The 26390-nt window shown below is 53.9% G+C and overlaps 11 protein-coding genes across 11 annotated transcripts; 4 read left to right on the top strand and 7 right to left on the bottom strand.

The window, feature by feature from the left end:
- Positions 1-56: 56 nt before the first annotated feature.
- On the top strand, positions 57-410 carry MYCGRDRAFT_86169 (uncharacterized protein; the record flags this gene model as incomplete). The annotated part of the gene is made up of 1 exon (XM_003852513.1): positions 57-410. The coding sequence occupies one exon, from the start codon at positions 57-59 to the stop codon at positions 408-410; it is 354 nt and encodes a 117-aa protein (XP_003852561.1).
- Positions 411-512: 102 nt separating this feature from the next.
- Positions 513-1697, bottom strand: MYCGRDRAFT_41900 (uncharacterized protein; the record flags this gene model as incomplete). The annotated part of the gene is made up of 2 exons (XM_003852203.1): positions 513-999; positions 1060-1697. 2 exons carry the CDS (start codon positions 1695-1697, stop codon positions 513-515), a joined length of 1125 nt encoding a protein of 374 aa, XP_003852251.1.
- Positions 1639-4143, bottom strand: MYCGRDRAFT_100276 (uncharacterized protein; the record flags this gene model as incomplete). Its single annotated transcript, XM_003852202.1, has 4 exons — positions 1639-1672; positions 2135-2763; positions 2814-3004; positions 3057-4143. The coding sequence occupies 4 exons, from the start codon at positions 4033-4035 to the stop codon at positions 1639-1641; spliced, it is 1833 nt and encodes a 610-aa protein (XP_003852250.1).
- A 795-nt stretch (positions 4144-4938) lies between these two features.
- Positions 4939-5188, bottom strand: MYCGRDRAFT_19593 (uncharacterized protein; the record flags this gene model as incomplete). Its single annotated transcript, XM_003852201.1, has 2 exons — positions 4939-5066; positions 5134-5188. Coding segments are annotated over 2 exons (183 nt in total), but the record flags the coding sequence as incomplete, so codon positions are not given.
- A 1572-nt stretch (positions 5189-6760) lies between these two features.
- MYCGRDRAFT_72330 (uncharacterized protein) lies at positions 6761-8985 on the bottom strand (the record flags this gene model as incomplete). Its single annotated transcript, XM_003852200.1, has 3 exons — positions 6761-7374; positions 7442-8114; positions 8166-8985. The coding sequence occupies 3 exons, from the start codon at positions 8668-8670 to the stop codon at positions 7083-7085; spliced, it is 1470 nt and encodes a 489-aa protein (XP_003852248.1).
- A 2001-nt stretch (positions 8986-10986) lies between these two features.
- MYCGRDRAFT_104583 (uncharacterized protein) lies at positions 10987-11983 on the bottom strand (the record flags this gene model as incomplete). The annotated part of the gene is made up of 3 exons (XM_003852199.1): positions 10987-11562; positions 11623-11706; positions 11825-11983. Coding segments are annotated over 3 exons (780 nt in total), but the record flags the coding sequence as incomplete, so codon positions are not given.
- Positions 11984-12161: 178 nt separating this feature from the next.
- MYCGRDRAFT_72326 (uncharacterized protein) lies at positions 12162-13703 on the top strand (the record flags this gene model as incomplete). Its single annotated transcript, XM_003852514.1, has 2 exons — positions 12162-12393; positions 12447-13703. 2 exons carry the CDS (start codon positions 12172-12174, stop codon positions 13701-13703), a joined length of 1479 nt encoding a protein of 492 aa, XP_003852562.1.
- A 680-nt stretch (positions 13704-14383) lies between these two features.
- On the bottom strand, positions 14384-17512 carry MYCGRDRAFT_100273 (uncharacterized protein; the record flags this gene model as incomplete). Its single annotated transcript, XM_003852198.1, has 3 exons — positions 14384-15431; positions 15485-15934; positions 17124-17512. The coding sequence occupies 3 exons, from the start codon at positions 17147-17149 to the stop codon at positions 14384-14386; spliced, it is 1524 nt and encodes a 507-aa protein (XP_003852246.1).
- Positions 17513-17871: 359 nt separating this feature from the next.
- Positions 17872-19438, bottom strand: MYCGRDRAFT_100271 (uncharacterized protein; the record flags this gene model as incomplete). The annotated part of the gene is made up of 2 exons (XM_003852197.1): positions 17872-19177; positions 19239-19438. The coding sequence occupies 2 exons, from the start codon at positions 19419-19421 to the stop codon at positions 18098-18100; spliced, it is 1263 nt and encodes a 420-aa protein (XP_003852245.1).
- Positions 19439-20679: 1241 nt separating this feature from the next.
- Positions 20680-22074, top strand: MYCGRDRAFT_93322 (uncharacterized protein; the record flags this gene model as incomplete). Its single annotated transcript, XM_003852515.1, has 1 exon — positions 20680-22074. The coding sequence occupies one exon, from the start codon at positions 20680-20682 to the stop codon at positions 22072-22074; it is 1395 nt and encodes a 464-aa protein (XP_003852563.1).
- A 388-nt stretch (positions 22075-22462) lies between these two features.
- On the top strand, positions 22463-23789 carry MYCGRDRAFT_104579 (uncharacterized protein; the record flags this gene model as incomplete). The annotated part of the gene is made up of 3 exons (XM_003852516.1): positions 22463-22565; positions 23053-23209; positions 23284-23789. The coding sequence occupies 3 exons, from the start codon at positions 22563-22565 to the stop codon at positions 23544-23546; spliced, it is 423 nt and encodes a 140-aa protein (XP_003852564.1).
- Positions 23790-26390: the final 2601 nt, after the last annotated feature.

The raw sequence follows: 26390 nt of genomic DNA, 5'->3' as shown, positions 1-26390 counted from the left end.
AACTTTGCTTCGCCGCAAATCTTCCGACACACCACATCCATCGACTCGAACCCACAATGCCAGAAACACGCCGCATCGGACAGATCATCCGTCTCAAGCCCGAATGTTTGCAAGCCTACAAAGACTGCCATGCTGCGGCTTGGCCAGCTGTCCTCAAGCAAATCAAAGATTGCAATATCTCCGACTACTCAATCTACTTCGATGACCGGAGCTACACGCTATTTGCAACAATGAAATGGACTGGCACCGACTTCGAGGCAGACATGGAGAGCATGAAGGCCAACCCCGAAGTGAGACGTTGGTGGGAAATGACGGACAGTATGCAGGAAACGCTGGTGGACGGCAGTACTGGAAGCACGGATTCGAAGGGCTGGTGGAAAGATCTCGAGGAGGTTTTCAGATGCGAGTGAAGCTAGGATGAACAATCGCTGCACGCACGACTGGCGGCGGAGGATCATGTGTTGCATTGGGCATGATCTCTGCGTCGATCTCTTTTACAGCAGAAGCTACCTCTATTGCCTCCACGCTACAACATCAACAGCAGAATCCCAAAGCTCGAGCGCCAGCTTCCTCTCCATTACCTCGCCAGAACTGGGCGGCAGTCTCCAAACCGTGATGCCGAATCCACTCATCTTCAAGCTTGTCACCAATGGACCCAGCGTCAGCCTCTTCACCGTGAAACCCCGCTTACTGAGCTCATCATTCGCCAACTCTGCAAATCGTGCGAGCACTTCGTCTGATGTGCTCCCGAGGCTGTTCAATAATAGGATAACCTCGTTGTCGTCTGTGGGATTCGATGCGGCCGAGAAAGGAATGAAAGCTCGGTCTTTGTCGGAGACGTCTAGAAGCAAATCTAGCATTTGAGATACCAGAGCATCGGGTGATGGAATCGGTGATATTTGCTGCAAGCCTGGTTCACCGTGAGCTCCCATACCAAGCTCAATAGTTGCAGGTGGCAGAGTTTGTAGATCAGTCAATGTAGCATTAGGGAGGGCAACTCTGAACGATGATATAGGTCAGTGATTCGGTCTGGTCCCGCATAGATAACCTTGTACATACCTGTCGAACGCAACACCAATCGTTCCCACATGCGCAGCGACGTACTCCATGACCTCAGCCACTCTGTCCAGGCTCTCTCCTCGCTCTGCCAAAGCACAAGCACTCTTCAAAGCAACCAAGTGTCCGCTCAAACCTCTCCGGCCAACCTTGCCGCCTTTCTGCCTACCCACCGCTACATCATCTCCTACTGGCGTGAAGTGAACCTTGTATCCCGCTGCCTGTGCTCTTGTGATCGCCAGCCCAGCGTTCAGGATATCTCCAGTGTAGTTTCCACAGACAATCAATGTTCCCTTGCTCTTTCCTCCCGCCGGCTGGCACATCTTAATAGCCTCGAAGATCTGAGCTGCCGTGGGCGACGCGAATATGTTTCCCGAGACGTAAGCTGACAGATACTTGTCGCCGACGAAGCCACCGAACATTGGTTCGTGCCCACCGCCCGCGAAGCCAATGGTCGTCACATGGCTATTGCTGAAGGTTGGGAGATCGTTGCGGTAGACAATTTTGTACTCTGAATTGTACGATAGATCGGGTTTGAGACTTGTCAGACCAGCGAGAGCATCGTTTATAGCTTCGGCGGGATCATTGATGAAGTGGAAGGTCTCCTTGACGGGAGCTCTGGTCTGGGTTTCCGAGGCCATTGTCGAAGCTCCGGCGTTTCGCTCACGGGAAGAAGTTATCGATGCGTGAGAGGCAAGCTAGAGCATCATGGAGAAAGGAAGATCGATCCGGAGATGTGAAGAATGGCTGAGAACTTACTTTGACGGTTTAAAGGTGGCCCAGCACTACTTATCCTCGACCATCGGCGTGAGGAGACGGAACAAGAGTGAGGGGAAGCAGAACGGGAAGCTGGCAGGAGAGGTGGATTCACTCACGGCATGCCGGAATTGGTAATCCGCTCGCTCCGTGTACATATATAGACATCTTTCAACAAGAACAGGCGACCGAATCTTCACACGATCAAAGATGAAAATTCATAGAAATTGCCCGTAACATGTGACTGTTTCATTTCTCATGCTAAGAGATAGCTCTGGCTTTGACAAGCAAGCCGTCTTCTGGTGTCGATGGAAGCAATTACATTTTCGTTGCAGTGTCAGGAGCTGCTTTTCCTGGCTTGTGGTTGATCTGATCCCAATTCTCGCGAGAAGACGCTGAACGCGACGTTGAATCGTCTACAGTCGGCGCAGTCAATTCCGGAATGTCATCGTCGACTTCTTCCTCGGGCATAACTAGATTGAGAATGAGTGACACGAACGCCGTGACCGCGAAGCCAGTCTCCATAACGATCGAGATAGCATTGTAGAAGCCCGTGAGTGAGCGGTTGTTTCCAGAATAGGTGAAGACGTAATCGAACCAGTTGGGAACCAGGGTGACTCCATATCCGAGAGCAAGAGATGCAGTCAAGATGAAGCGATTGCGGCGAGTGAACGGCATGGTTGAGATAATGCGCATACCACTGACTGCAACGGCGCCGAAGAGGAACGTGGTCATACCACCAAGAACTGCTTTCGGAATGGCGACCAAAGATGCGGCGAACTTGGCGAAGACACCCATGATGATGAGCCAGAGGCAGGCGAGGTATCCGGCTTTTCGGTTTGCACATCTTGTCAGAGCTATCACTCCATTGTTCTGGGCGAAGGTCGACATAGGCGTGATGGTGCAAAGTCCAGCGAGGATACCGTTCAGACCATCTGCCAGTACGCCTCCCTGCGTTTCGTTAGCAACCACTTCAGCTCCCAGAGGAATTCCTTGCTTACCTGAATGCGAGAGTCGAAAACTTCGCCATCAACCTGGAGTCGTGATACCTCACATGTTGCGGAGATATCGCCAATGGCTTCCATGGCGAGCACAATGTACACCGCCATAAGCGGGAGAATGATTGGGGCATAGACCGAAAGCTTGAAAGTCTCCACCCATATGAAGCTGGCTACCGGTGCGGCATCGATACCTTGGTCATGTCAGTGGCTTCATCAATGTCCTTGAGCTGGCGGTAAACATACCTGATCGATCAAAGTAGCCTGTAACACCCGAAACAATGCATCCGACCAGCAGACCCAATACGACCGCACAGCTCTTCATGATCGGCGCTCCAAAACGTTCCATCAGGATGATCGTGAGGAAGACCAAGAATCCAAGCCCGATGAACTCGGCGCTTCCCCATGGCAGGGCGTGAGGAGCACTGTTGCTTGGGCACAATTGAAAAACACCAGTCTCCGGACGCCCTTTGCAATTACCCGACCCTCCTGCCCAGTCCGAGAAGCCATTCGCGATGAGTTTTACGCCGATGAGCAAGACAGTAGGTCCAGTGACAAGAGGAGGAAAGATCTTCTTCAAGATTCGAGGTGGCATGAAAGACAGCGCGATTTCGAGCAAGGCACAGATACATTGGGTTCCGAGGATCGCTCCATACCCGTCCGGACAGGGTAGTTTCGTGCCATCAGCTGCTGTTGGACAGAAGCCCGTTGCGTACATCTGGCTGAAAGCTCCCGTCGCCACCGGAATGGTTGCGAACGATGTGCCCACAACCGAGATCAGTCCAGTTCCAACATAATATGGAGTCTTGTAGATATGGAACCGGGTAATCTGAATGGAGGACAAGATTCCGCAGACGATCAGAGAAGTGCTGACGAGATAGGCCTGGGTGTTTCCTGTGAGATTCGCAGCGCTCGAAAGAATGATGGGAGGCGTAATGACACCCGCCAACATGGCCAGCGCGTGCTGTAGACCAAGGAGCACCGCGAGAAGAACGGGCATGCGATCGTTGAGGCCGAAGAATGGAGCCGCTCTGCGAGCCCGTTTCATGAATGGCAATTTGGGCGTGAATAGGAAGGCATAATCGTAAGTGCCAATCAGTCCTTCCTTCGTTGTCAATGCCTTCACAGCGCGTGGTCCTAGTCCCGACCACCGGCTCTTCTTGGTCGTCGGAGGAACGATCTCGTCCGGATGGTCATCTTTGACATAGTCTTCCGAGGCGGTCATCGTGGCGAGTGGGTGGACCTGCGGGTCGTCCGTCCTTGCCGAGAGATGTTCAAGTATATATCCGTCGAGCTCTCCAGTCGGTTGGATGATTCAGCTGATAACGCATATGCTTGAGATACTCGTGGTAATTGATTCCGCTGATGAGGTTGAAGGTAAGCAGGGTCTGGTGTCCTTATATGCGCATTGCAGTCTTCTTGCAGTCGTCCATTGGAAGTATTCATCCGACCCAATGGACTTGGCAGCAAGACGGCGAGCCGCGAAGAAAGACAGAGATAAGATAGCAGTTTGTAGCAAATACCTATGGTCGGTGATCTCCACCGAAGTCGGGTGCGCCGCGGCCAGCGTCCGCGATCGCTGGCCGAACCATTGTGGAGGCTTGGCGGAGGAGCTGGAGTGTGTCTCCTGAGATTTTCTTGTGCAAATACATGTATATGTAGAAAACATGAAAAAGAAGAATGTGTAGTGACGCAGCCGCTGTCGTTTCCAACCATATCCTCGCTATGCGCAATGTCCAAGGAAGATGTCAGAACCAAGGAAAATAAGACTACCGAACCCCGATCGATCCACGACTAGCAATCCCTGCTACAAGGAATGACCTATCCTTGTCGACGCCCAAATCCCAACGCCGTTGAATCGAGACCGTTCCAGCTCTTTGAGGTACAAAGCGGCTTCCAACTCAAGCCTGAACAGGTGCTCAATGTTTGCGAGACACGGATGCACTACTCTTGACCACGCTGGAGTTTCGATCTTCCGTCACAGCAAGCCTCGAGCTTAGCTGTTGATCGCACCGCCGTAGAAGCGGCTGGACTGCTGATACTGATGCTGTTGCTGCGGCTGCTGCGGCTGGTGCTGTTGCTGGTGCTGGAGGTGTGCCGGTCGCGGCGGCGGCGAGGCGATCACGCCGAGGGTCTGGAGAGCCTTCTCGGCGGCGTCCTCACGGGCGTTGTTGACGTATTGTCCATCGTACCAGAAGCGTGCGGGAAAGTTGGCACCTTGCACCGTCACGACACAGCTCCACGCCGTGCGACCACCTGTGAACCAGTCCATTGTCAGTACTGCCTTCGATCTGCGAATAGTGCCCTTCAGAATTTGGCTCACCTCTGCGATCGGATATGACCTGGTAGTTTGGTGTTCGAACGTTCTGCTCGCGGCAGAAACCTGCGAAGTGGAGTGGTCAGCAATGAGGCTCTTTACTATGCATGACACTGTGCATACCACTCAGTCTGTCCTGGTGTGGTGATGGTTGAGCTCCAGCTCCAGCCGTCGATCCTTGGTTGCCAGACATGATCGTGCCGTTCGATTCGAAAGGGCGGTAGCGAGTCCGGAACTGTATTAGGAAAAAGGTATGAAGACTAATAGCTCTCTCTGCCGAAGTCAAAGCAACCAACGCACACCTCGAAACAAGCAAGGGCTCGCGGCGATTGGGTATCAAGGATGGCAAAAGATAGTTCACTTAGCCGCAGGTGAGATACGCTTTCTGGAGCTGTACCTGGAAGCCGTCTTATAGACCCTCCAGCGGTCTCGCCATTGCTGCTCCAAGTCAACTGTCACCTTCACGAGACAACGTGGCGGCCGGTTGAGTGACAGCACTTCCCGTCTCTCGAGCCATCAGACCTGCACGCTCCCATACGCCGCCGTTTGTGTAAGAGGGAAATGATGATGATGGTGTAAGAAGCCGCCCACCGTTGGTATGATTGCCGTGCCCAACGAGTGTGTACTGCCCACTCGAAGAGGCTCGGTGCATGGTCACGGGGTAGCTACCTCCCATTCGACCGCCAGGTGGTCGTCTTGGGGACTCTGCATCGTTTGCTCAGGGCCCCGGTGGATCGGCGCGCATAGCCTTGGACCGAGCCGAGCTGTATTGTGATGCCGAAGGGCATGCATGACGAGCGAGCTAGTAGTAGAGAGGTTGAGAAAGATTTCATGCATGGGATGACAAGCGTGGCGGCGAGCCACGCATGCCCAAGGCATAAAGTTGCACATGCCGATTTGGCAGCTCACAAGCCATGACTTTCTTCCCAGTCGTGGACGCGTGCGTGGGTGGATCGATCAGGATTTGTGGTAAATATTTGCCGTGGGTGGATGATTGATTGCTGCTCCGGCCCTTCACACCCTGTGGGCTGGATTCATGCATGGATGGAAGGCAAGCGGGGCAGGTTAAATGCTCCATAGCAAGCTGCATTGCACTACTGCGTGACGTGTCGAGCAAGCACCACTTGCGAGGGAGCGAGGGTGAAAGGAAATTGCAGCCCGTGGTTACATTAACGTCCACCACGGCGGCCAGCTCCGCAGTATCCCCAAGCAAACATGCTGCGCTGGAGGCGTGTTGGCATGTTTGCGTGTAGATTTCTCTTCGGATCAGCGTTTGTAAATCATATTTACAATACAGAATGTCGCACATGCCGTCGGTCTCTGCCGGGTTCCTGCCTGATGACAGTCCCAGCTACTGCATGAAGGTACCACGATTGCGGCTAGCAGCAGGATCCGTGGCTTGATGAGCAGGGCTTTGCGAAATGTGCCAGGTTCGATTGGCAAATGTGCGAGTTCGTGTGGTCAGAAATGGATGATTTGCGAGGATTGGCCCAACTGATTCTTCGCCATGCTGGCAGTGCCTCGTTTTCCCAACTCACATGTCTGCAACGACCATCCTGTCGCTCTGTGAACCGAATGAATTCGTCGAAAATCGTCCCTCGTCAACAGCTTGGACACCAGGACCACGTTCCAACTGACAGTAAGCAACAATGCGATGATGTGCCGCCCATGCTCCTCGATGCGATGATCATATGCTCCTTTCACCGCTGTGCAACCAAAGTGCTTCGCGTGCTTAATCTCTCCCGCCCAAACGTAACCAGCAGCCATCCGCACAATCTCAGATCTTCCGTCGGAGAGCTACATGAGACCGCGGATGCAACATCGATAGTGCATCACATTGAGTTGACCGCGCATTCAGTAAGATGTGCGGCCGTACACCGCTCTCGTGGTGTGTGTTACAGTGTGCAACCGGTGACAATAGATACTCGTGCGCATCGGAAAGGTAGCGCTCGCGATCAGCAATCATTGCTCATCTCTCGGACCGCGGTCACGGCGCTCTTTGGGGCGTGCTCTGTGGCTCCTCCGCCGCTACTGACGGGTCGACCGCGACTGCGACTGAAGGACGATTGGCGGCTGTGAGATCCACTGACACCTCGCTTGAACATTTCGTTGATCAATCGTTTCGGTCCGACGTACTCGAGGCCTAGCTGAAGCTTTGGTATCACAATCTGCTTGGAGCTCTTCGAATGAAAGCGCTCCTTGATGCAGTTGTCCACCAAAGCAATCAGGCCGGAGGCGATCACGACGCTGAGAAGGTATAGTTAGCTTTGTCGGCTGCTCCATCATCCTCATCATCATCATCGTGAGTACTCACTCAGCAACGTCTTTCTCACCACGAACGAGTGGCTCGTCGGCCAGCCACATCGAGCAGCTTGGTATCCATCCGCCTTTGCTATGCTCCTCCTCGACTTGCGCAGGCGTCAAGGGTGAAGGTATTATGTATGCAAGCACCGCCTCACTGCCAGTCTTTATCAGATGGAAGAATACTGATCGGCCGAGATTGTCTTTTCGCACGACTCGCCTCCAAGCATACTTCTTTCCCCAGTACTCGAAAAGGTATTCCTTCCCGCCTTTACCGCTCGAGCAGGTGACTGCAACTTGAGCATAATTGGAGAATTCAAGCTTCACGGTGTTCGGGTCTGGAGGTTGCGTAGAAGCTGTGGTCGCACCAAATGCAATTTCGGAGCTCATGTCCATCGAGGAGCGTACGGAGCCTCCTAGAGAGCCATAACCTGAATCGTTCCTCTTCAGGTTCGCCAGGGTTGGGACCTTGCGATCGTAAGACTTGGAGAATCGCATACTGCTCAAGGCATTGCTGAGGGAGCGCTGAAGTCCTGGACGTTTCTCCTGAGGTGACGATTGGAGCTTGCGGGCTGTGTGACAGACCTCACGACCAGAGTCGCGGCAGTATCGACGCAGCGAGAACTCGCGGTTCCGCAGGTCATGCATACGCAAGTGAAATAATGTCATATCGCATTTACGACCGCCTACGTTCGGAGGTCAGATTTGACAACACCGACAGAGGGAATAGTACGTACCATGCATAGTCACGTCAGTGTCAACTCTCAGATTCATATTGCCGTCGAGAGTCGAATCATCATGTCGGACTATCAACCTGCGATGTGACGGGAAAAGCTCCGAAAAGTCCGCAGGTGTCGCTGCTACTGCAGCGTCAGCAGCGTATGGCTCCGTGCTGTATTCCGGCACTTCAAACTCAGGAAGCTCGTCATGGATGTTGTCTTCCTCTTCGCTCATCAACGATGAAGTATAGGTCTCCACAGATGCTCGCGGACTTGCCCATGTCGGTTGGTCCGCAAAGTATCGAGGTACGCTCTCTTGTGTTCGTTCATCCTCCACAAAGGTGTTGTAGTGTATCCGAGCTGGTCTTTTTGAAGCGATCGAAGAATACTGTGTCAAGGCGGTGGTGTACGATTTGTCCGAACCGAATTGCGATCGCTGGAAGGATCGTTCGCTATCATGATCCGAGCTGTCGTACGCGTAACGAATGTCTTCGAGGTTCGGACGGTGGTGCAGAAGCGCCATTTCTTGAAGAGCAAGTCTGCTGGTCGTGTCGGCAGGTCGGAACAGGATGTATATGGTGTTGTAGGCTTGTGTTCCCTATAGCTCAAGGTGTGCTTGGGCTTGATCACAGCAGTAGTGTTCATGTACGATAGTCGATCGCGGTGAGCTGGTGCGTGTTGGGGTGAGACAAGTTCATGTAGTGCGAGGTCAGGTTGATCGAGCGGTAGTCATTGCTTTTGGCGAGATATAGTTATGGAAGACGTGTAGGCCATGGCCGGGAGTCGGTGGCAACGGCGCGTTGAACGATGGCTTCCCGGAGGGTTCCAAGGACGAGAAGCGAACGAATAACAATGTCGAGAGAACGTAACGAGTCGAGGCGTAGGACTTGGGGGTTTCAGGCTTTCAGCAGGGCACTGGAGGGCTGGCCGAAGCGGTACCTGTGATGAGCAGCCACGGGTCGGAAACTTTATTACCTTATGCGGGTGACATCTCACATGCTCACCTGCGTCTTCACTCTTCTCCCACTGCCTCCCAATCGTGCCCGCGCGATACGCTGGGGGGCTGCGCTCAGCCAACCGCCGCACACCATGCTGCCCACGCCGGCAGACTGGAAGACAGCGCGCGATGCTGCGGCTTTCGCCTTTCATGAACGGGTATAAGACCGGAGTCATACTTGATCATCCATGCAAGCCCTGGCGATATGGCCCTCTTCCTGGTCTGAAAAGGCTCTTGCGCCGACAAAGGTGCTGCAATAGTCGTTCACTCAAGACGAAGGCGTGGGAGAGAAGAGAAATTCGGTAAGACTACCTGTAACCTTGTGGCATCGTGGGGAACGCGGCGCAACTGCGGAAGGAGTCGCCGAAGTCCCCGCTGCACACCTCACCACTTCGCTCGCTACACGCTCCAGTGCCGTCGTGGAGGCGGTCGTCATATTGGTACTCTGCTTGATGAAAGACGTGTCCGCAACCCATCGACGATCTGCAAACTGGTTCGTCACGTTCTTCGATTCCTGTCCCTGGAGGCGGAGAACATCGTGGCAAGGTAGGTACCCGGCAGGGCAAGGTCTTGGACATGCATTACTCCCTGCTCTGCAGCCTCACCCCGCGTATATCCCTGTCGCTTTCTCCGGAGGAAGACCTTCCACCACGGTCCGAATCTCTCCCCGAACCTTGAGAGCATAAAGCGGACGGCGGACGCGATTCGTCCCGTCGTCAGCTTCGCACGTCTGGAAGTTCGATGCGCACAGTACGTGGTGATCGTACTTTAAGGTCAGAAGACGACAGCCGATCATCGTGCCTTTCGCAGCAGCCAGGTCACTGCACATCGGCGCAAAGCGCGGGTATCTGGCAGTGTGTCAGAAGTGGTTCCTGCCAAAATGCTTAACATGATATCTCCTCTTCTAGACGTCTCTGCGATTCTGGCACAAGCCGTGCACAATGCGAAACTGTTGCACCTCTGAGCCGAGCGTCAACAATCTCAAGAGCTCGAAAAGTCCATTCGTGCGTGCTTCGAAAGACCCGCTGTCAAGGCCGAAAACACCATCACAATTCGCGTATAGCGTGCTTCTTGTCGGAACCGTAAATACATGCGCACCCGGACAAGGATCATTGCGAAGTTCTGACAGGTGGAGGAGCGCTATCATCATTGCACACACAAGGTGGCCTTCATCCAGCGAACAGAGCTTATGTCCAGAATGACTCTCATCGTCTGCTCGCCACATGGCACCAGTCGGAGGTTCATCCACGGTAGACAGTCGAACGACCCAACCCCTGACTCCCTGAGTAACAAGGCCTGTGCAGCTCGCGTGCGAAAGCACTCTTCCGCACCAGTACAGTGGCACCAGACACGTGGTTCCAACGACTCCGACCAGCTTAGCACCCACTTCTCCCATCGTTCATACCACTGGTTTCCGCAGTCTTCCGCAGTTTCCGCACCATACCTGTCAACGCTCCCCTGCCAAATTCGCGTCGAGACTCTTTTGGAAAATATCCACTCTCTCCTTCCCACCGATATTCCGCCCGATAAGCACAACTTTGCCCACGTCGTTCTCCTCCGTCCCAGCAGCTCCATCCATCACTTCAAAAATCTCCCGCACGCCTTGCAGCATCTTCACGCCGCCGCTTTCCAGTGGTATCCTGCCTTTACTCCGGTGGATTTCCCAACCCTTATTGCTGTCATCCTGCACATGCGGCAGCTCACTCTCCCAAAGCACTTTCCTCAGCCATGCATCTAAGCGGTCCAATCCCTCGTCATTCAGCACAGGCAACGTAAGCGTCATGGTTCCAATTGCAGGGTCGAGATGACTGTGTCCTTTACCCGCAAAATCCAGCGATGCAGCTGTCACATCATCGTAAGCGTGGAGATCCAGAATTAGGCCTTCGAGTGCAGGCACTTGGCTGTGATCCGTGACGTAGAGTCGTGCGAGAGCGTTGATGGATTGGACGCGGGCTTTGACAGCCTCCATCTCCGCTGGAGTTACGAGGTCGGACTTGTTGATGACTATCACGTCGGCGTGGGAGATTTGCAAATGGGCCGTCGAAAGGATTGGTCCTTTGTGATTATGATCCTCTTCATCACTCTTCACGGCTTCTTCCCCGACTGGCTCGTCAAGAGACTTCAGGATGTTCTTCGTATCGACCAGCGTTACGATTCCATCGAGGTAGATTGTGCTCCCAAGTCCCTCATCAACCCAGAATAAAGGCGCTATGTTGCCCGGATCTGCCAGGCCGGTGGTCTCAAGAAGGATGTAGTCGAAAGTTCCCTGGCGCTCCATGAGACTCTCAATAGCATTGACGCCTTGGTCTTTGACGGAGCAGCATATACATCCGTTGGCAAGGTCAAGCCATTCTTCGGCTTTGTGGTCGCCTTGGTTCACCGTAAGAGATCTTTCGATGTCGCTGCTGTTGCCGAACTCTGCGGATGGTCATGAGTGGATGTTCAGAAACCACGATGTTTGCTGATCGACTGACACACCGTTCAGAATTACTGCGATCTTCTTGCCATGACGAGCCGTCAATATGTAGTTCAGTAATGTTGTCTTCCCAGCTCCCAGGTAGCCTTGAACGCGGTCAGTCAAGGGAATTATAGATGCCATGTCTTCCTTTCTCCCAAAAAGAAATGGGTCTGCGGAGATCGCTCGAGAAACAGGTGAACTGAAGTACTGGGCATGTCCTACCTGTGATGATCGTGATGGGAACTCTCTTCGCCTGGAGCTCTTCCAAGTTAGTCTCATCAGCAGCATCGTTTGAGCCATCTGCTGCGACAAGCATGGGCGGGAGATCATCATCGTCTTCCATGCTTTCAACGCCTCCTGGCAATATATCTATGTCAGAAGGAAGAAGTGGAGAGTTGATGCTGAATTGAAGAGTCGCAAGGTGCCTTTTTGCAGTAGAACTACCGGCGGTCGAGGCAGGGCCGTGCCGTTCGTACCTGCGTCTCTGGGGAACCCTCGACGTCCACCAGCGAAGCTTCGAAGCTACATCCACCTCCTCGTAGCACGTATCTTCGAGGACTGGTTCAAACATGGCGACTCCTGCATCTCCTTCCTCGTCACCGCGGATACCTTCGCCTCCTCCGCTGGCTGAGGTACAGGAGCCTCCGACCTCTCCAGGCCTAGGATCCTACGAGGACAACACCAACATACTCGGCGCGAACAGCATAGATGCGGGAGCTGGGAGGAGAATACGGCCAGGAACAAAGAGAGAAGACATGGCAGAAGGTCCGCCATTGGTAGAGCTGCAAGAGGTAGGCACCTTAAAACCAGAGATATCACAACCACTTCTAATACCACCATCCAGATTGACTCCGCCTTCCAACTCACCGAACATCTCAAAGCTCTGCACTACCACCACACGCATCCTCCCTCGTCCACGACAGTCCACCCAATAACCGCCTCCCTCGCGCGAGACTTCAGCCATCCACCGCCCAACACATCAAAAGAGATCTGGCTCTACGAACTCGCCCGCTTTCTGATCCAAAAGACCAACGCCATCATAGTCCACCTCTTCGCCGATGACCCGCCATGTAGTCCCGCAACCTGTCCCGAAATGCGCGCCTCCGAATGGCAGTACCTCTGCGCCGTCCACGATCCTCCTAAGAGTTGCTCCGCGATTGACTACTGCTGCCACACGCTCGACTGGGCGGCCACGTCGCTGACGAGCAGTAAGATGTTTCCTTCGCGCTTAGGTCTCGGTTCGGGGAATGTAGGAGGAGGAGGGAGTGATAAGATGCTCCAGCAGCAAATGAAGGAGATTACGAATATCTTCCGCCGGGTGTATCGCATTTATGCGCACGCGTGGTTTCAGCATCGAGACATGTTTTGGAGAGTGGAGGAGTCGACGGGATTGTACATCTTCTTCAAGACGGTCTGCGACGAGTATGGCATGATTCAGCCTGAGAACTACACGATACCGTTAGAGGCGGAGGGGGGTGGACCGGCGACGGACGATCAGGTGCAAGAGAGGGCTCCGCTACCGCCGATGATTTTGCGGCCCGAGGGCAGTGAAGGGAAGGGCGAGTCGGCGGGGAGCAAAGGACTGTCAAGGGGAGATACGACAAAGAGACACACCAGGATCCCGAGCAATATGGCTCCCCTAGCGACTGTGATTCAAGAAGAGGCCGAAGACGAAGACGAGACCAAGCACTCTCTCGATCGTCAAATCACCGCTGTGACCGCGGAAAGTCTTACCAAGGACGACGCGAAAGACGAGCCAAAGCACGGCAACGCCCCGGAAGCATTTCCCGAATTCGAAACGGAGGTCTCTAACAAGGCCTTGAAGCAGGAGAACGAATCTGCATCGGAGCCCTCTATCATCGAAGTAACTCCTGTCGACAATAAGGCTCAGGTTGACCCGGCAGAAGATGAAGAAGACGCCGATGTCACCGTCGTTGAAGCCGAACCTGAAGCCGAGCGGAACTCATCCGGCGTGGAGATCAAAGTCGAAGCTGTGGAGGTGGAAGATGAGGAGTCGGTGGAAACTGCTCCGGGGGTTGTCGCTGATCCAGAGGCTAAGGCAGGGGACGCTGCCGAGGCGGGGAAGAGTGTTGCGGATTGAGAAAACAGTACGCCTTGATCTCATTCGCAGCAGAGCTAAGCCCAATTCATCGGTCCAAGATCCAGCAGTAGACGGAACAGAAGTCCGCTTCGACACCTCCACTGCGACTGAGTGGGAAGCGTTTGCTGGTCAGGACAATGAGCTCTTGTTCTGCTGCACCCAAGCGAAACCTCTCGAAACGAGAAGTGTAGTCTGGTCGATAATGCAGATGCGGACCTGGTCAGAGCAAGAAACTTGCCACGGTGACGAGCGAGCACTATCGATTCCTCCTTGTCTGGACTGAGCAGGACCAACGTGTTATCAGAAGATGGATGCCACTGTAGACGCCCTACAGCCAGAGCGAAACCTCGCGACTGACGAAAATACGATCTTGACGACTTCCCGCTGCTGCTGTGGAGCCTGATCGATGGACGGGCCGGCATGGAGTAAGTGGCCACTGCTCTTCCCTCATCCAAGCTTTCGGCTGAGAGTAGCATAGTTTGACGACTCGTGGTTACCGCATACAGCTCTGCGAAAGAACCAACCACCTCGTATAATCCACATAATTCTCATCTCTCGGTGTACCCATGGCGAGCACTGGCAGAGCGCGGCCTCCATGATTTGAAAAACGCTTCATATGCAGGGTCGCTAAAACGCAAACAATCTGTAGATGTTACTGTCGATGGTTCTTCTCTAGTTACTCAGCTCGCGCCCGTCTTGTCGTCCACTTTCTCACACTCTTTGGCTTCTGCCTTCGTCTCTATCTTGGCCTGTATCTTCTTCTTCCTCTCTACTCTCCATCCCATACCCCACTTTTCCAACACCCACAGCACCGGACTACCGGAGATCACCACTCCCGCCACGAACGTAAAGCCTCCGCCTCTTCCCATCGCTTTCAGCACGTCCAATATCACCGCTGTAGCTGCAGCCCCGAAAAGACATCTCACTAGATTGTTACCGGCCGTCGCCGTGGCTGGAGACATCGGGTATAGGTCCACGAGCAGCACGCTCAGTGTGTTGAACGCGGCGGTCATGAATAGTCCGTGGATGAAACTCAGCACGAGAGGTGCCGCGAGGGGGACTTCATAGTGAAGACACCATCCCACGGCGATCAGTGCCACGGAGCCGAGGAACACACAAGGCGCTGTGATTTGTAGTCTTGCTCGCTCGATCGGAAAAGCACCAAGGTCGGCGTTGCGGTTTTTGACGATGGGCCAGTTGAGTTGAGTGGCGATGCGTCGGAAGTTCCAGTCAAGAATATGGCCGCTGAGGAATGTCGCGAGGAACGCTCCGCTGCCGAGAGGTAGGAAGCAGAGGCCAATTTGGAGCGGGTTGAAGCCGTAGATGTCGGAAAGAAGTTGTGGGAAGGATGACATGAGGCAGTAGAAAGAGGAGTAGATAAGCGCGTTGTAGATCAGGAGAAGGGAAACGTCCTTTTCCAGGAGGAGACGGAGGGAGTTGAGAGGGTTGGGGAACCGGAGACGCGTCTTGAGAGAGGTCGGTGGTGGAGGAGAGGATTCGACCTTGCCGCGCTGTCGTTTCACCTGGAGGTAGTTGAGGAGCGACATGTTCCAGCCTTGAGGCGCGATGGAGCCGTTGCCTACAACGTTGCGGCCGGTCTCTGGGAAGATCATGACAAGTGGGACGAGGACTGCGCAGGTGAGGATGACGAGGAACCAGAAGATCCATCTCCAACCGAGGAACTCGGTGAACAGTCCGCCCAGCACAGGAGCGAGGGCTGGAGCGATCCTATGCGAACAGGTTAGCGTAGTCATCGTAGGAGACTCAAGAGATGTTCGTACATCGGACCTGAAGTCGCCCACCCCATCCAAACCCCTCTCTCAGCACTCGTGGCAATGTCCGCTACCACGCCCGATCCCAACGCAATGGTACTACTCGACCCACTCGACTGCAAACATCGCAAGACCAGCAACGCCGCAAAGGAATCGCAAAGAGCAATACCGATGCAAGCGCCCAGATAGATGGCGAACCCGATCAGGTAAGCTGGGCGTCGCCCTGCCATATCTGCAAGGTCGCCGAATAGAGTGGGAGCCAGGCCCTGAAAGATCATATAGGACGTCAGGGTAAGGTTCATGGTCGACGGCGACACGTTGAAGTCGCGCGAGAGCGTGTTCAAGGCCGGGAAATAGATGTTTGCTGACAAAGGAGAGAAGAAGGAGGCGAGGGAGACCATGAAGACGATGAATCGCTTCTGAGGAGTGGTGAAAACGGAGAAAGGTGCTGTTGACGTTCTGCTGAGGGGAGCCTCAAGATCTGGTTCTGTCTCGCCATGTTGTATGTCTGTAGTTGTATCGTTCAAGTCGCTCGATGTGCTGGATCCTGGTCTTGATCTTTCTTGTTCTGTTTCTTCCCGGACTTCATTCTCACTGGACGATCGGATCCGTGTACTGGCAAGGTTGCCACCCTTTGCTGGTTCTGCCTCGGCTTTTGATAGGTAGTTGATGCTCATGGTTCATACTGGGAATGAAGAAAGGGTGGAGAAGGAGAAGAAAGAGAGGCGAACATCGCGAACACGGATCGAATCGATGCATCTTTAACGAGGTCTCCATTCAAACAGAACAGGCGCACAATATGCGTGCCGCCTATCCGGGCAAGCGGTATCGTTCTGTTTAAGGCCGAGATCCGCGCCGCTATCGCACAGGTGGAGAGAAGAACTGGAGGTACTCCTACCGTGGGGTGATGCTACATGCGCATAGTCGTATGTGAATGGTCGAACTGAGCCTAACAATCACCTGCAAAGGTCATGAGCAACTGTGATTCCGGACGATATACGTCTGACATTTGTGTAAGGTGAGCGGAAAGGAAAAGGAAGTCAGACAAGTCTGCGGTCAGAGTCGAAGCCTGGCAGCACTGAGCAGCCAACAATTGGCCCGAAGATCAGCCAGACCTTGACCTCTTGGACCTCATCGCGACCACATTTCAAGATCCCGCATACTGTATCAACAATGCCCATGCCAGGTCAATTGACTCGCCCTCGATAACGCACCATGACGGACATAACCCCCGACTTCAACCTCTGCCTTCAAAAACACAACGTTCCGCCAATCCTCCACAAAGACTACAACCTCCAAACCCTCAACTCCTTCCTGCAAGAAGCCTACAGCATAAACGCCCGCATCACCGACCTCCACCGCGAACTCCTCTCCATTCGACCCGCCTATCTCTCCGCCGTACAACCCTCCCGAAGACGTCTCCCTGCCAACGCTGCCAACCAAAAGCATGCACATCAATCCCTCACGACTGGCGACCGCGACTCGATCGACGCGCACTCCAAGTCGCTGCTGAGGAGCTTACATTCTGCGATATCGAATCTCCATCAGGCGAGTCAGGTCAAGTCGCAGACGGCGAGTTCCGTCGCATTATCGAAACGCGCAAAGACGGGACTAGGAGGATTGGGACGATGGGCTGCTGGCGGCGCACAGACGGCATTGTCGCCGGAGGAACATCTAGAGGAGGGAGAGAGGAAGACGTTGGAGGCTGTGAGGGAGAGCGTGGTGGTCTTCCTTCGAGGAGCGTTGGAGAGAGTGGGAAGACTACAATCCGAAATGATGGACGCAAGACTACGGCGAGAGGTCGAGAAAGGCAAGAGCGTCCTCGCACGAGCACGCGTCGAAAGCGGAATACCCAACAGCACAGACCTCGGAACAGGAGATACTGGCGACATGAACGGCAACATCAAGAAAAATACCCGCCAATCCGCCGACTTCACCTCCGACCCATCCCTCTCCTCCGACGCCACGAGCTCTCTGAACCTAACCCCCGAACAAACCCTCCTCTTCGCCTCGGAAAACAACGACCTCCTGAACCACTACAACACCCAACTCAGCTCCATCCAAGGCGCCGAGAAATCCATCCTTGAAATCAGCGAACTGCATTCAACCCTGCATGCCAACCTCGCCCAGCAGAGCGAGCATATTGAACAATTGGTCGCGGACTCTTATCTGACGACGGAGAATTTGGGCAAGGGGAATAAGGAGTTGAAGAGGGCGAGTGAGAGGAAGAGTACAGCGCAGGCGGTGTTTTATGGAACGGTGGTGTTTTGTGGGGTGCTGGTGGTTTGGGATTTGGTGTTTTAATGGAGAGTGGAGGCAGAAAGGGGCATTATATATGCAAAAGGGGGGAGATTCGAAGCAGAATCCCGGACACGAATTGAACGTGAGAGGAAGGTGATGTGTAGGTGCTGCCCATGTAACCAAGTATCCTCCTCCACTGCCATCAGCTATTCAATCAGACCATGCTGTGCTGCTACTCCTCGTTCCTCCCTACTTTTGCTGTACCGAATCTACCACACCCAAGCCCCGTTTATGCCAAACTCGCCTCTCGTGTCCAAGTATCGATCTCCAATCATAATCACCTCTATCCAAGTCTTCTTCAGCTCTCCTCTATCCAACCGTCTACTTCGCACTCGCCTTCACCACCGCATCCACCGACTCCGCGAAATAGTCAATATTCTTCGTATTCAACCCCGCCATACTAATCCGTCCATTCTTCGTCATATAGATGTGGTACTCCTTCTGCAACTTGGCTACTTGCTCGGGATCCAGACCCGTAAAACTGAACATGCCAATCTGATCCGTAATGTGGTTCCAGGTTCCCGGTGTGCCGGCCTTCTCGAGCTTCTCCCGCAATGTCTTGCGCATCTCGATGATACGACCAGACATAGTGCGGAGGTCCTCCTCCCACTGCGCAAACAGCTTGGCATCGTTCAGCACCAGCGATGCAATGCGAGCTCCGTAGGCGGGTGGGTTGGAGATCTCGGAGCGTTGAAGAATGGCGAGCTGGGAGCCGACACGGGTTGTGGTCTCCGCTGAGCCTTGGCCGGGTGCGGCGACGAAGTGGAAGCACCCAGCGCGCTCACCGTAGAGACCGAAGTTCTTGGCGTATGATTGCGCCACGAGGAGTTCGAAGCCTTGCGAGACAAAGTACTGGATAGCCCAGGCGTCCTTTTCGAGAGAGCCCGAGGCGAAACCCTGGTAGGCTGTGTCGAAGAAGGGGAACTGTTTGCGGGATTTGATAACTTGAGCGATCTTCTTCCATTGTTCTTGAGTCGGGTCAACTCCAGTCGGGTTGTGTGCGCAGGCGTGGAGGAGGATGATGCTGCCTTCTGGTGCCGATTGGAGACCGTTGATCATGCCGTCGAAATCCAGGCCCTTGGTCTGCTTGGAGAAGTATGGGTATGTCTTGACGGAGATGCCAACATTGCCGAAGATCTGGTTGTGGTTTGCCCAGGTTGGGTTGCTCACATAGATCGAGGCGTTGCTGGAAGGTGTGTAGAATTTGGCGAGGAACAGAGCTCCCAAATGGCAGGCTCCTGTGCCGGAGATGGTCTGGAGGGAAATGGCACGCTTCTCTTTGATCGCCGCAGAGTCCTTGCCCAAGACTAGCTTTTGGGAGGCAGATGTGAATTCGGGGAGACCGGCGATTGGGAGGTATTCGTGGTTGAGGTTGGGATCGTTTCGGATGATTTCGTCGGCCTGGTGGGGGTCTTGTTAGTATAGTGTTGCTCCGATGTGTATATTCAGCCCTTTTCCTCACCTGCTTGACCACAGGCAATACCCAAGGCTTCGCGTTGTCATCACGGTAAGCTCCAATGCCCAAGTCTACCTTCTTCGAGTCGCTATCCGCGCGGTAGGCGGCCATAAGTCCGAAGAGAGCATCTTCGGGAGCCTGAGGACAGATCTCGTTGGTGAAAGCGGTGGTGGTGGCGGCGGTAGACATTTGGCCTTGGATCTGTTGGAGTCGGTCGGTGGGAGAAGAAGAAGCGGAAGTCATGATCGGAGCTGTTTCCAGGGAGTCACGTTTGGGATACTGTATTCGTACAGGGCAGGCGGATCCTCAGCCAGTAGGAGGCGGCTAATTGGAAAGCAAGGTGGGGGAGGGGGTATTGATTCTCCGGACGCGTGGAACAACTCTTCCTGGTCGAAGGGATGATACAAATGTCAAACACGGCGGGAGGAGGCTGTGGAAGATGGATATACTTGTGAAGGCAAAGAGGAGGCGCCTTTCCCCGGTTTATTACCTCCAGGAACCGTGATCATGAGCTCTTCTAGTCCAAATAGTGAACCGTCGGCTGCTTTTGCCTCGGCTTGAGGTATATTCCATGTGCTGTGAGGCATGACTTGCCCGAATGGTGATGAAAGGAAGACGTGCCCCGTAATAAGGTATTGCGGGATGGTCATCTTGTCTTGTTCGGCGCCTATTCGCGTACTGGGTCTGGTGTCTCAAGGCTGTGGCACGAAACGCTGATGTACAGCTTGATTGAAGAGTGGTCGTGATTGCCCTAAGGTACCTTTTGGATCTGCTGGAACGATGCTACCAAGCCAAGCTTTGCCTCGCAATATCATTACCGTGGTAGTGGAGAAAACAGACGTCTCTAGACTGCCGGTCTCCTCGCGTGGCACTCTTTGCCTGAGGTTTTGTGTTTTGTGTACTCGTTCAGGAATTGATCTCCTTTGAGTCGTCCATGTACAGCAGTTGCTGATCCACGTGAGCTTTCAAATAGATTGGAAGGGAACGCGATGAGAATCTCCTGGAAGCCGACTCGCCGACCAGTCGTTCTTCACGGATCTTCACGCTGTGATGATGTCGGTGGTGAAGGTGGAAGTCCATGCTTTGATCAGAGAGATCTGAGCTTTCGAGATCTCACCTGCATCATCTCACATTCGGACCCTGGAGAGCTTGAGCCTTAATGTAGGTGAGCCGTTCCATCCCCGACGATTGCCGAGGAGGGATCGACAAAACATCCAAACAGCAGACAAGGTTCAAGCTTGCACGAGGCAACACTCGTTTCGAGACGTCGGTGACGAGCTTCTACTTCATCGATCAATAATACCACAACCAGGAATACCACCACCCGAAACATGTGAGCCATTCGCGCACCGCACCGCACTGTCTTTGCTTCGCCAGACTCTCGCTCAACCAACCACTCCCGAACGATCCTCATAAACCACATCTCACGCGACCACCGCCTCCCACCATGGCCGTCTCACCATGGGCCTGGCAGCACTCCTCCGCCACACCATCCCGGAATAATGCACCTCTCTTCCAACCGCCAAAGTCTCCCGCCTCGACTGCCATCAGTCCAGCTTTTGCCAATCCTACCGACTACTTCTCCGCTGGCAACTCGCGAAAGCGACAGCGTCCCGACTCTGCTGGGAATCAAACCTACCAGCAGCAACAGCAAATACCTCGCACGCAACAGGCTTCACGATGGAGTGGAACACCCAGCTGGGCGCAACAATGTCCTACGCCGAGCGATAAATTATATGGGAGTGCCGAGTGTGACCCTCAGGGGTTGGATTTGGTAAATGAACGATACCGGCTGGCCAACGGCTTCGATACACCATCGCTGTTGCATACTTCTTCCCAGCTCCCCGACCAACATCATGACGAGCACGACTTTCGCACACAGCTGAGGGACGATCCAAAGGAAGAGATGAATCGATTCGTGGGCAAGGATTGCGCGCCCATTTTTGGGCCACTCGCAAGGGAGAGGAATGGTGCCGGGCGAACAGCAATATCAGGGAAGGAGATGCCCCAGAAAACATGGACGGGGCTGGCAATAGGCGCGATAGGACTTGTTGGGAAAGTGTTCAGCTTCGGGAGTACGGTCTTTCGAGGGTTCTCAGCGGGTGGAGGTCGAAGATATGGTGTTTCAAATCAGGCCTCGCCCGCGAGAGACGATTCACACCTGGCCACACCGATACCTGGTAGCTGGCAGGCCGAGGAGTTTCTCGGAGATTTCGAACAGGACAGTCCTTCCTTTACGCAGTCATTCACGTCCGCGGCACCAGTGCGGCCTCCTAACAAGCGTCGCCAGACGGATCGCGAGAGTTGGGTCATGGTTGGCAACCCGGATCCCGAAGCGTCTCCTCCTCCAAGCGCCGTCAAGCGTCAACCCAGAGCGTCCAGCAACTTCCATCAACCTCGCAGCAGTCTCGCTCCTCCACGAAACTCGGCATCACGCGCATCCAGCCGGCGAACTCTAGCTCCGTCTGCCATCCATCGATCATCCAAAGCATCACATGCATCGACACCGTATGATAGTCCGCCACGAAATGATAGTTCACGCCGCGCATCTATGGCTTCCCCGAGGAGTTCTGGCTATTTTGGACCTTCAGCGGTTCACATGAGTCCCGAAGCAGAGCGATTCGCAAAACGTCAGGCGAAGCAAGATCGTGCGGTGGAAAAGAGTATGAGCAGTATGGAGCAACGGATGAAAGACATGATTCGGCAGGCACAGGAAGCGCTAGGAACGAAGGTGGAGGTTGAGGGCGATGACGAATGTGCTGGGGAGGAGGACGGATTTGTTGATGAGGATGACTTCGACAATGGTATTTTCGATTATCGAGACGGTCTTTCGAGGGGATGAGCGGTCTTGTTGTGCATGGACGGCGTTCTGGTATGTTTTGGAAGAGAAAGATACCCTCGCGACGAATTTCGTATATACCGGCCGAACGAAGGTCGATGTTTTTGTGCTGTGTTGATATCCCAGCGCAGCACCAAATCTGTCGAGCATCGACAAGTAATAATAACACTCCTTTTCAATCGTCCACGCTATCGATCGCAGTTCACAAAGAATCGGCATGAATTGTCTCCTTTCTTAGCGCGGCCATAATCTGCCATAGCAACCGGAGGAGAATCCCGGTCGCGTCCCACGGGCGCTGCAGCGGTCTCAGCGCCCGTGGCCCTTGAAACACAACGACTTTCTGTTGCCCGCGACCGTTCGACCTTCTCTTTCTTTGAACATCGCATTAACTCGCATTTCTCAAACGCACCATTCGCATTCCCACGAAACCACAGCACCAACAGCCTTTTCACCACTGCACGAGAAAACAGACTTCCGCCCTAACAGGTACAATGGTACGTCCCCCCCCGTGCGACGATCGCCGCGTCCTGTCCGTTCAGCTTTTGCCGCGCTTTTGTCCTTGCCGCGAGGGAGGAAGAGGATGAGGATATGCGTGTGTGTTGGTGGAAGAGAAGGCAGGGGAGAGATACGCAATGTATCTGCATACATCGGAAGCCGTATTGAGAGCAAAAGAGAAAGCTGGCGGACAAGATCACAACAAGAAGGAGACTTTCTGTTGTGGGTTCACCTGAATCGGCAACTCCACTGCTTACTTTGTGCTTCTCCTGCCCCAACAGAAGCCAGAACAACACCGCGTGTTCTCGACCTCTCCTCCCTCTTTCTTGATCGACAGACACATATCGACACACACACATTCAATACCCCTCTCCACCACCCCACTTCACGCCGGCACGCGCATAACAATCCTCAGCACCCGCAAACTCCACGCGCATCACCACACACACACGAGCACAACACTAATCAGCCATGGCCGACTCTCAGGCGCAAAGCACCAACTTCAAGGAAGCCTTCTCCTTATTCGACAAGCGCGGAACCGGACGCGTCACAATCGATTCGCTCGGCGACCTCCTTCGCGCGTGCGGCCAAAACCCCACCCTCGCTGAGATCAAGGACCTCGAGCACCAAGTCGGCGGAGACTGTACGTATCTGCGATCCTCAATGCAGACCAGAAGTCTCGCATCTCGAACAACCACTAACCCGCCCCTCACTCAGTCGACTTTGACAACTTCACCCGCGTCCTCAACCGCCCAGGCGGCTTCCGCGACCCCGGCGAACCCGAAGAGTACTGCCGCGGATTCCAGGTCTTCGACAAGGACCTCACGGGCTTCATCGGCGTTGGACAATTCCGATACATCCTCACGAATTTGGGCGAGAAGATGAGCGATGATGAGGTGGATGAGTTGTTGAAGGCGGTGGATACCAGTTCGGGGGAGCTGAACTACATGGATATGGTCAAGATGATTTTGCAGAACTGAGCAAGAGGTATTGAGGGAGAGACAGATCGTTCTGGATTCTACTGCGAAGTCTCGTTCCCGTCATCTCTCAAAATGCTCTCTTCACGGCGTTTGGACGGATGATTTTGCTGGGCTTGAACCTGGATATGATGTGGCGCGGCGTTGCAATTGGAAGGAAGACAGAGAGAATCGAGACATAAGCGGCAAGAATGTGCGTGACCGAGGGAAGAAGATGAGCAGGTGATACGCTGTACATGGAACCCGTTTTCTCATTCCCATTCCACAGATTGCTCACAGACAGCCTCTGCTGTGAACTACTAATTGTCCCTAACCAAAAAGCACACCAGCAGCAACAAACACAGCTCCCGCAACTGCAGCCGCAAACCTCGCCTTTACACCCTTCACACCCGCCCCGAGTTCCGCCGCATACAAACACGCCTCATCACTAGGAATGGGCGACTTCTGCAGCACCCTGAAACTCCCCACCCCGCTCTCAAACGGCGAATCATCACACCCACTCGGCGGATACAGAGTCTGACACCCGACCCACGAGAACCAAGGCTCCGCCCTTACCCCTTCGGTACACCCCTCTCCCTCGAACATCTGCACTTGCAAATAGTTGAGCCCGAATGCCGGTCCACTTGTTGGCAACCAATTCACGCGTGTGTAGTTGACATCCGGCCGGTACTTCTCCAGTCCACTCGCCATGTAGTCGACGGAGCAATTTCCGAGTTGCTCGACGGAGCGGGGGGAGCAAGTTGTGTTTGTGGCGAGGCTGTCGATGGGGAAGATGTCATCTTCGGGAGGATTGAAGATGGAGGAGAGGGAGTAGCAGGTGTAGTTGTTTTGGAGGCGTTCGTAGAGGGTTATGATTATTTCGGACCTGGGATTCGGGCGGCAGTTCGTGGAGGCGGAGCCTGGGATTGCGTTGCCGCTGGCAGCGGAGAGGACGAAGGAGACGAGCGGGTAGCGGACGTATCTGGACGGATCAGTGGGTGGAAAGGACTTTTTTTTTGAGAGGAATGACCTACTCTGTGACGTTGAACGATGCTGGAGGGATCGTAATATCTGTTCCGCTGGACGACGTTGTGCCGGTGGACGAAGTTACGGCAGATGATGTTCTGCTGGCCAAGGCTCCTCCGCTGCTGGACGATGTTCCAATCGACTCTTGTTGGGCACTGCACAAGAGGGCGAAGAGAGACCAGATTACGGTACGTGAGTCCTGAGGATACATGATTGAATACTGGAATGTTAATTGTAGGTCCGATGGTCACGAGGGGAAAAAGCCGGACCTTTCTCTCTCATACATTCACATTCCACACGATGTTTTCCCCAGCTTTCGATGTCGATTGCCGTTGTTGCAGGACGTCAGCCAAGTCACCAAGCCGGACGACGTTGGTATGCATATATGGCGATCGCACTCGTTTGTTGTTGTTACTACACCTCTTTCTTTCTTGGCGACTGCAGGAGGAGGATCAAGAGAGTTCGCCAAGTGCGCGGATTGCGCTCGATCGCTTTTCTCGGCGGCATCATGAGAATCAAGTCGATGCATCGAAAAACAAAGTCGCAGGCTAAGACAATCAAGGCAGAGCGAAGAGTGACATTGACGCATGTATCTCGCTGAACGCCAAAAAAGACCCCCGAAACTCGAAGTTCCAAGAACATCGAATCCCAGGACCAAGACATCTACAATACAACAGGACAAACAACGCCAGATGCAAAATGAGTAGGACCCCCAAAGAGACGTCCATTCAGCCGCACCACCCCGTCCAGCTGCACTGCATTCAAAAAGATATTCACGTCCCATCTCCGTGCTCTCCAGCTGGAGACTCCCAGTCCCAAACGGCACGTCATAGGACTCGGACAGACCTCTTTCGTGCCGACGCTCGCCCTCAACATTTACTCACACTGGTCCGAACGGCTAAGACAGAATTAGCAAGGAAACTGAGAAACGGATCTGAGACCTGCTGGCATAACCCGAGAGACAATCTCGGTCCGTTGCAGGCCTTCGCACTTCGGTATCCTTACACATAACTGCATTGTGCAATATGACTTCCGGCATTGCCAGGGCGAGGGTCACGGACGCATCGGGCATTTGCGACAGCGCAATCCGCGTCCTTTAGCGAGGGAGGAACAAAACCGTGTCAGCAAGGTGTTGCCAATGCATCGTCTGAAAACAGGGTTGATTCATGTTGCTTACAAAATTGCAAACGACGGGAAAGGGGTCGCCGGGGAAGTGGCAAAGGCCAGGATCACCCTCATCGGCGCCGAGGGAGCATTTCTGTCTCCTGTCAGCGGAGTCAGGATGGCAACCGTTCAGAGTGACGAACACCGCATGTGAGCCCAATGTGGATGGCTTCAGCCATAGAGAAAACGATCGAGAGCAGGAGGATCTGCATGGTTTTGTGTGGCCGGCTGTCGCTTGATGATTCGATGTAGCTGATATTGGATTCGCCGTTCCAGAAGATCGAGTGATGATCGGTGTGTGCGAGGATCGTCACAGCCGGGAGACCTGGAGAAGGACGGTATGTATACGCAAGTGCGACCTGGATGGAGTCGACGACGGATCTCGAGAAGAGACGGAAAGATTGAGGTGGGCTGGTACCGGAGCAATGAGGATCAGAAGATAACAATTCGAAAGACTTGGAATTGGTGAAGGAGGGAATGGAAGAGGAGAGTCTGACAGAGCCTTGCTAGCATCGTCTCATCCACATGTATGGACTCATCAATCGAACGTACGGATTTCATCGAAACACTGCCAGGTCCCACATGGCATCCCATAGACCGCAAGCCAAATGTCTCGGGGGAGTACAGTCGGAAAGAACACTCGGATATCTTTTGTTAGCAGAATGCCCCGCCTTAATT

This window comes from Zymoseptoria tritici, chromosome 5 (genome assembly GCF_000219625.1).
Source record: "Zymoseptoria tritici IPO323 chromosome 5, whole genome shotgun sequence".
Taxonomy (NCBI): domain Eukaryota; kingdom Fungi; phylum Ascomycota; class Dothideomycetes; order Mycosphaerellales; family Mycosphaerellaceae; genus Zymoseptoria; species Zymoseptoria tritici.
This window is presented reverse-complemented; position numbering and strand designations above follow the sequence as displayed.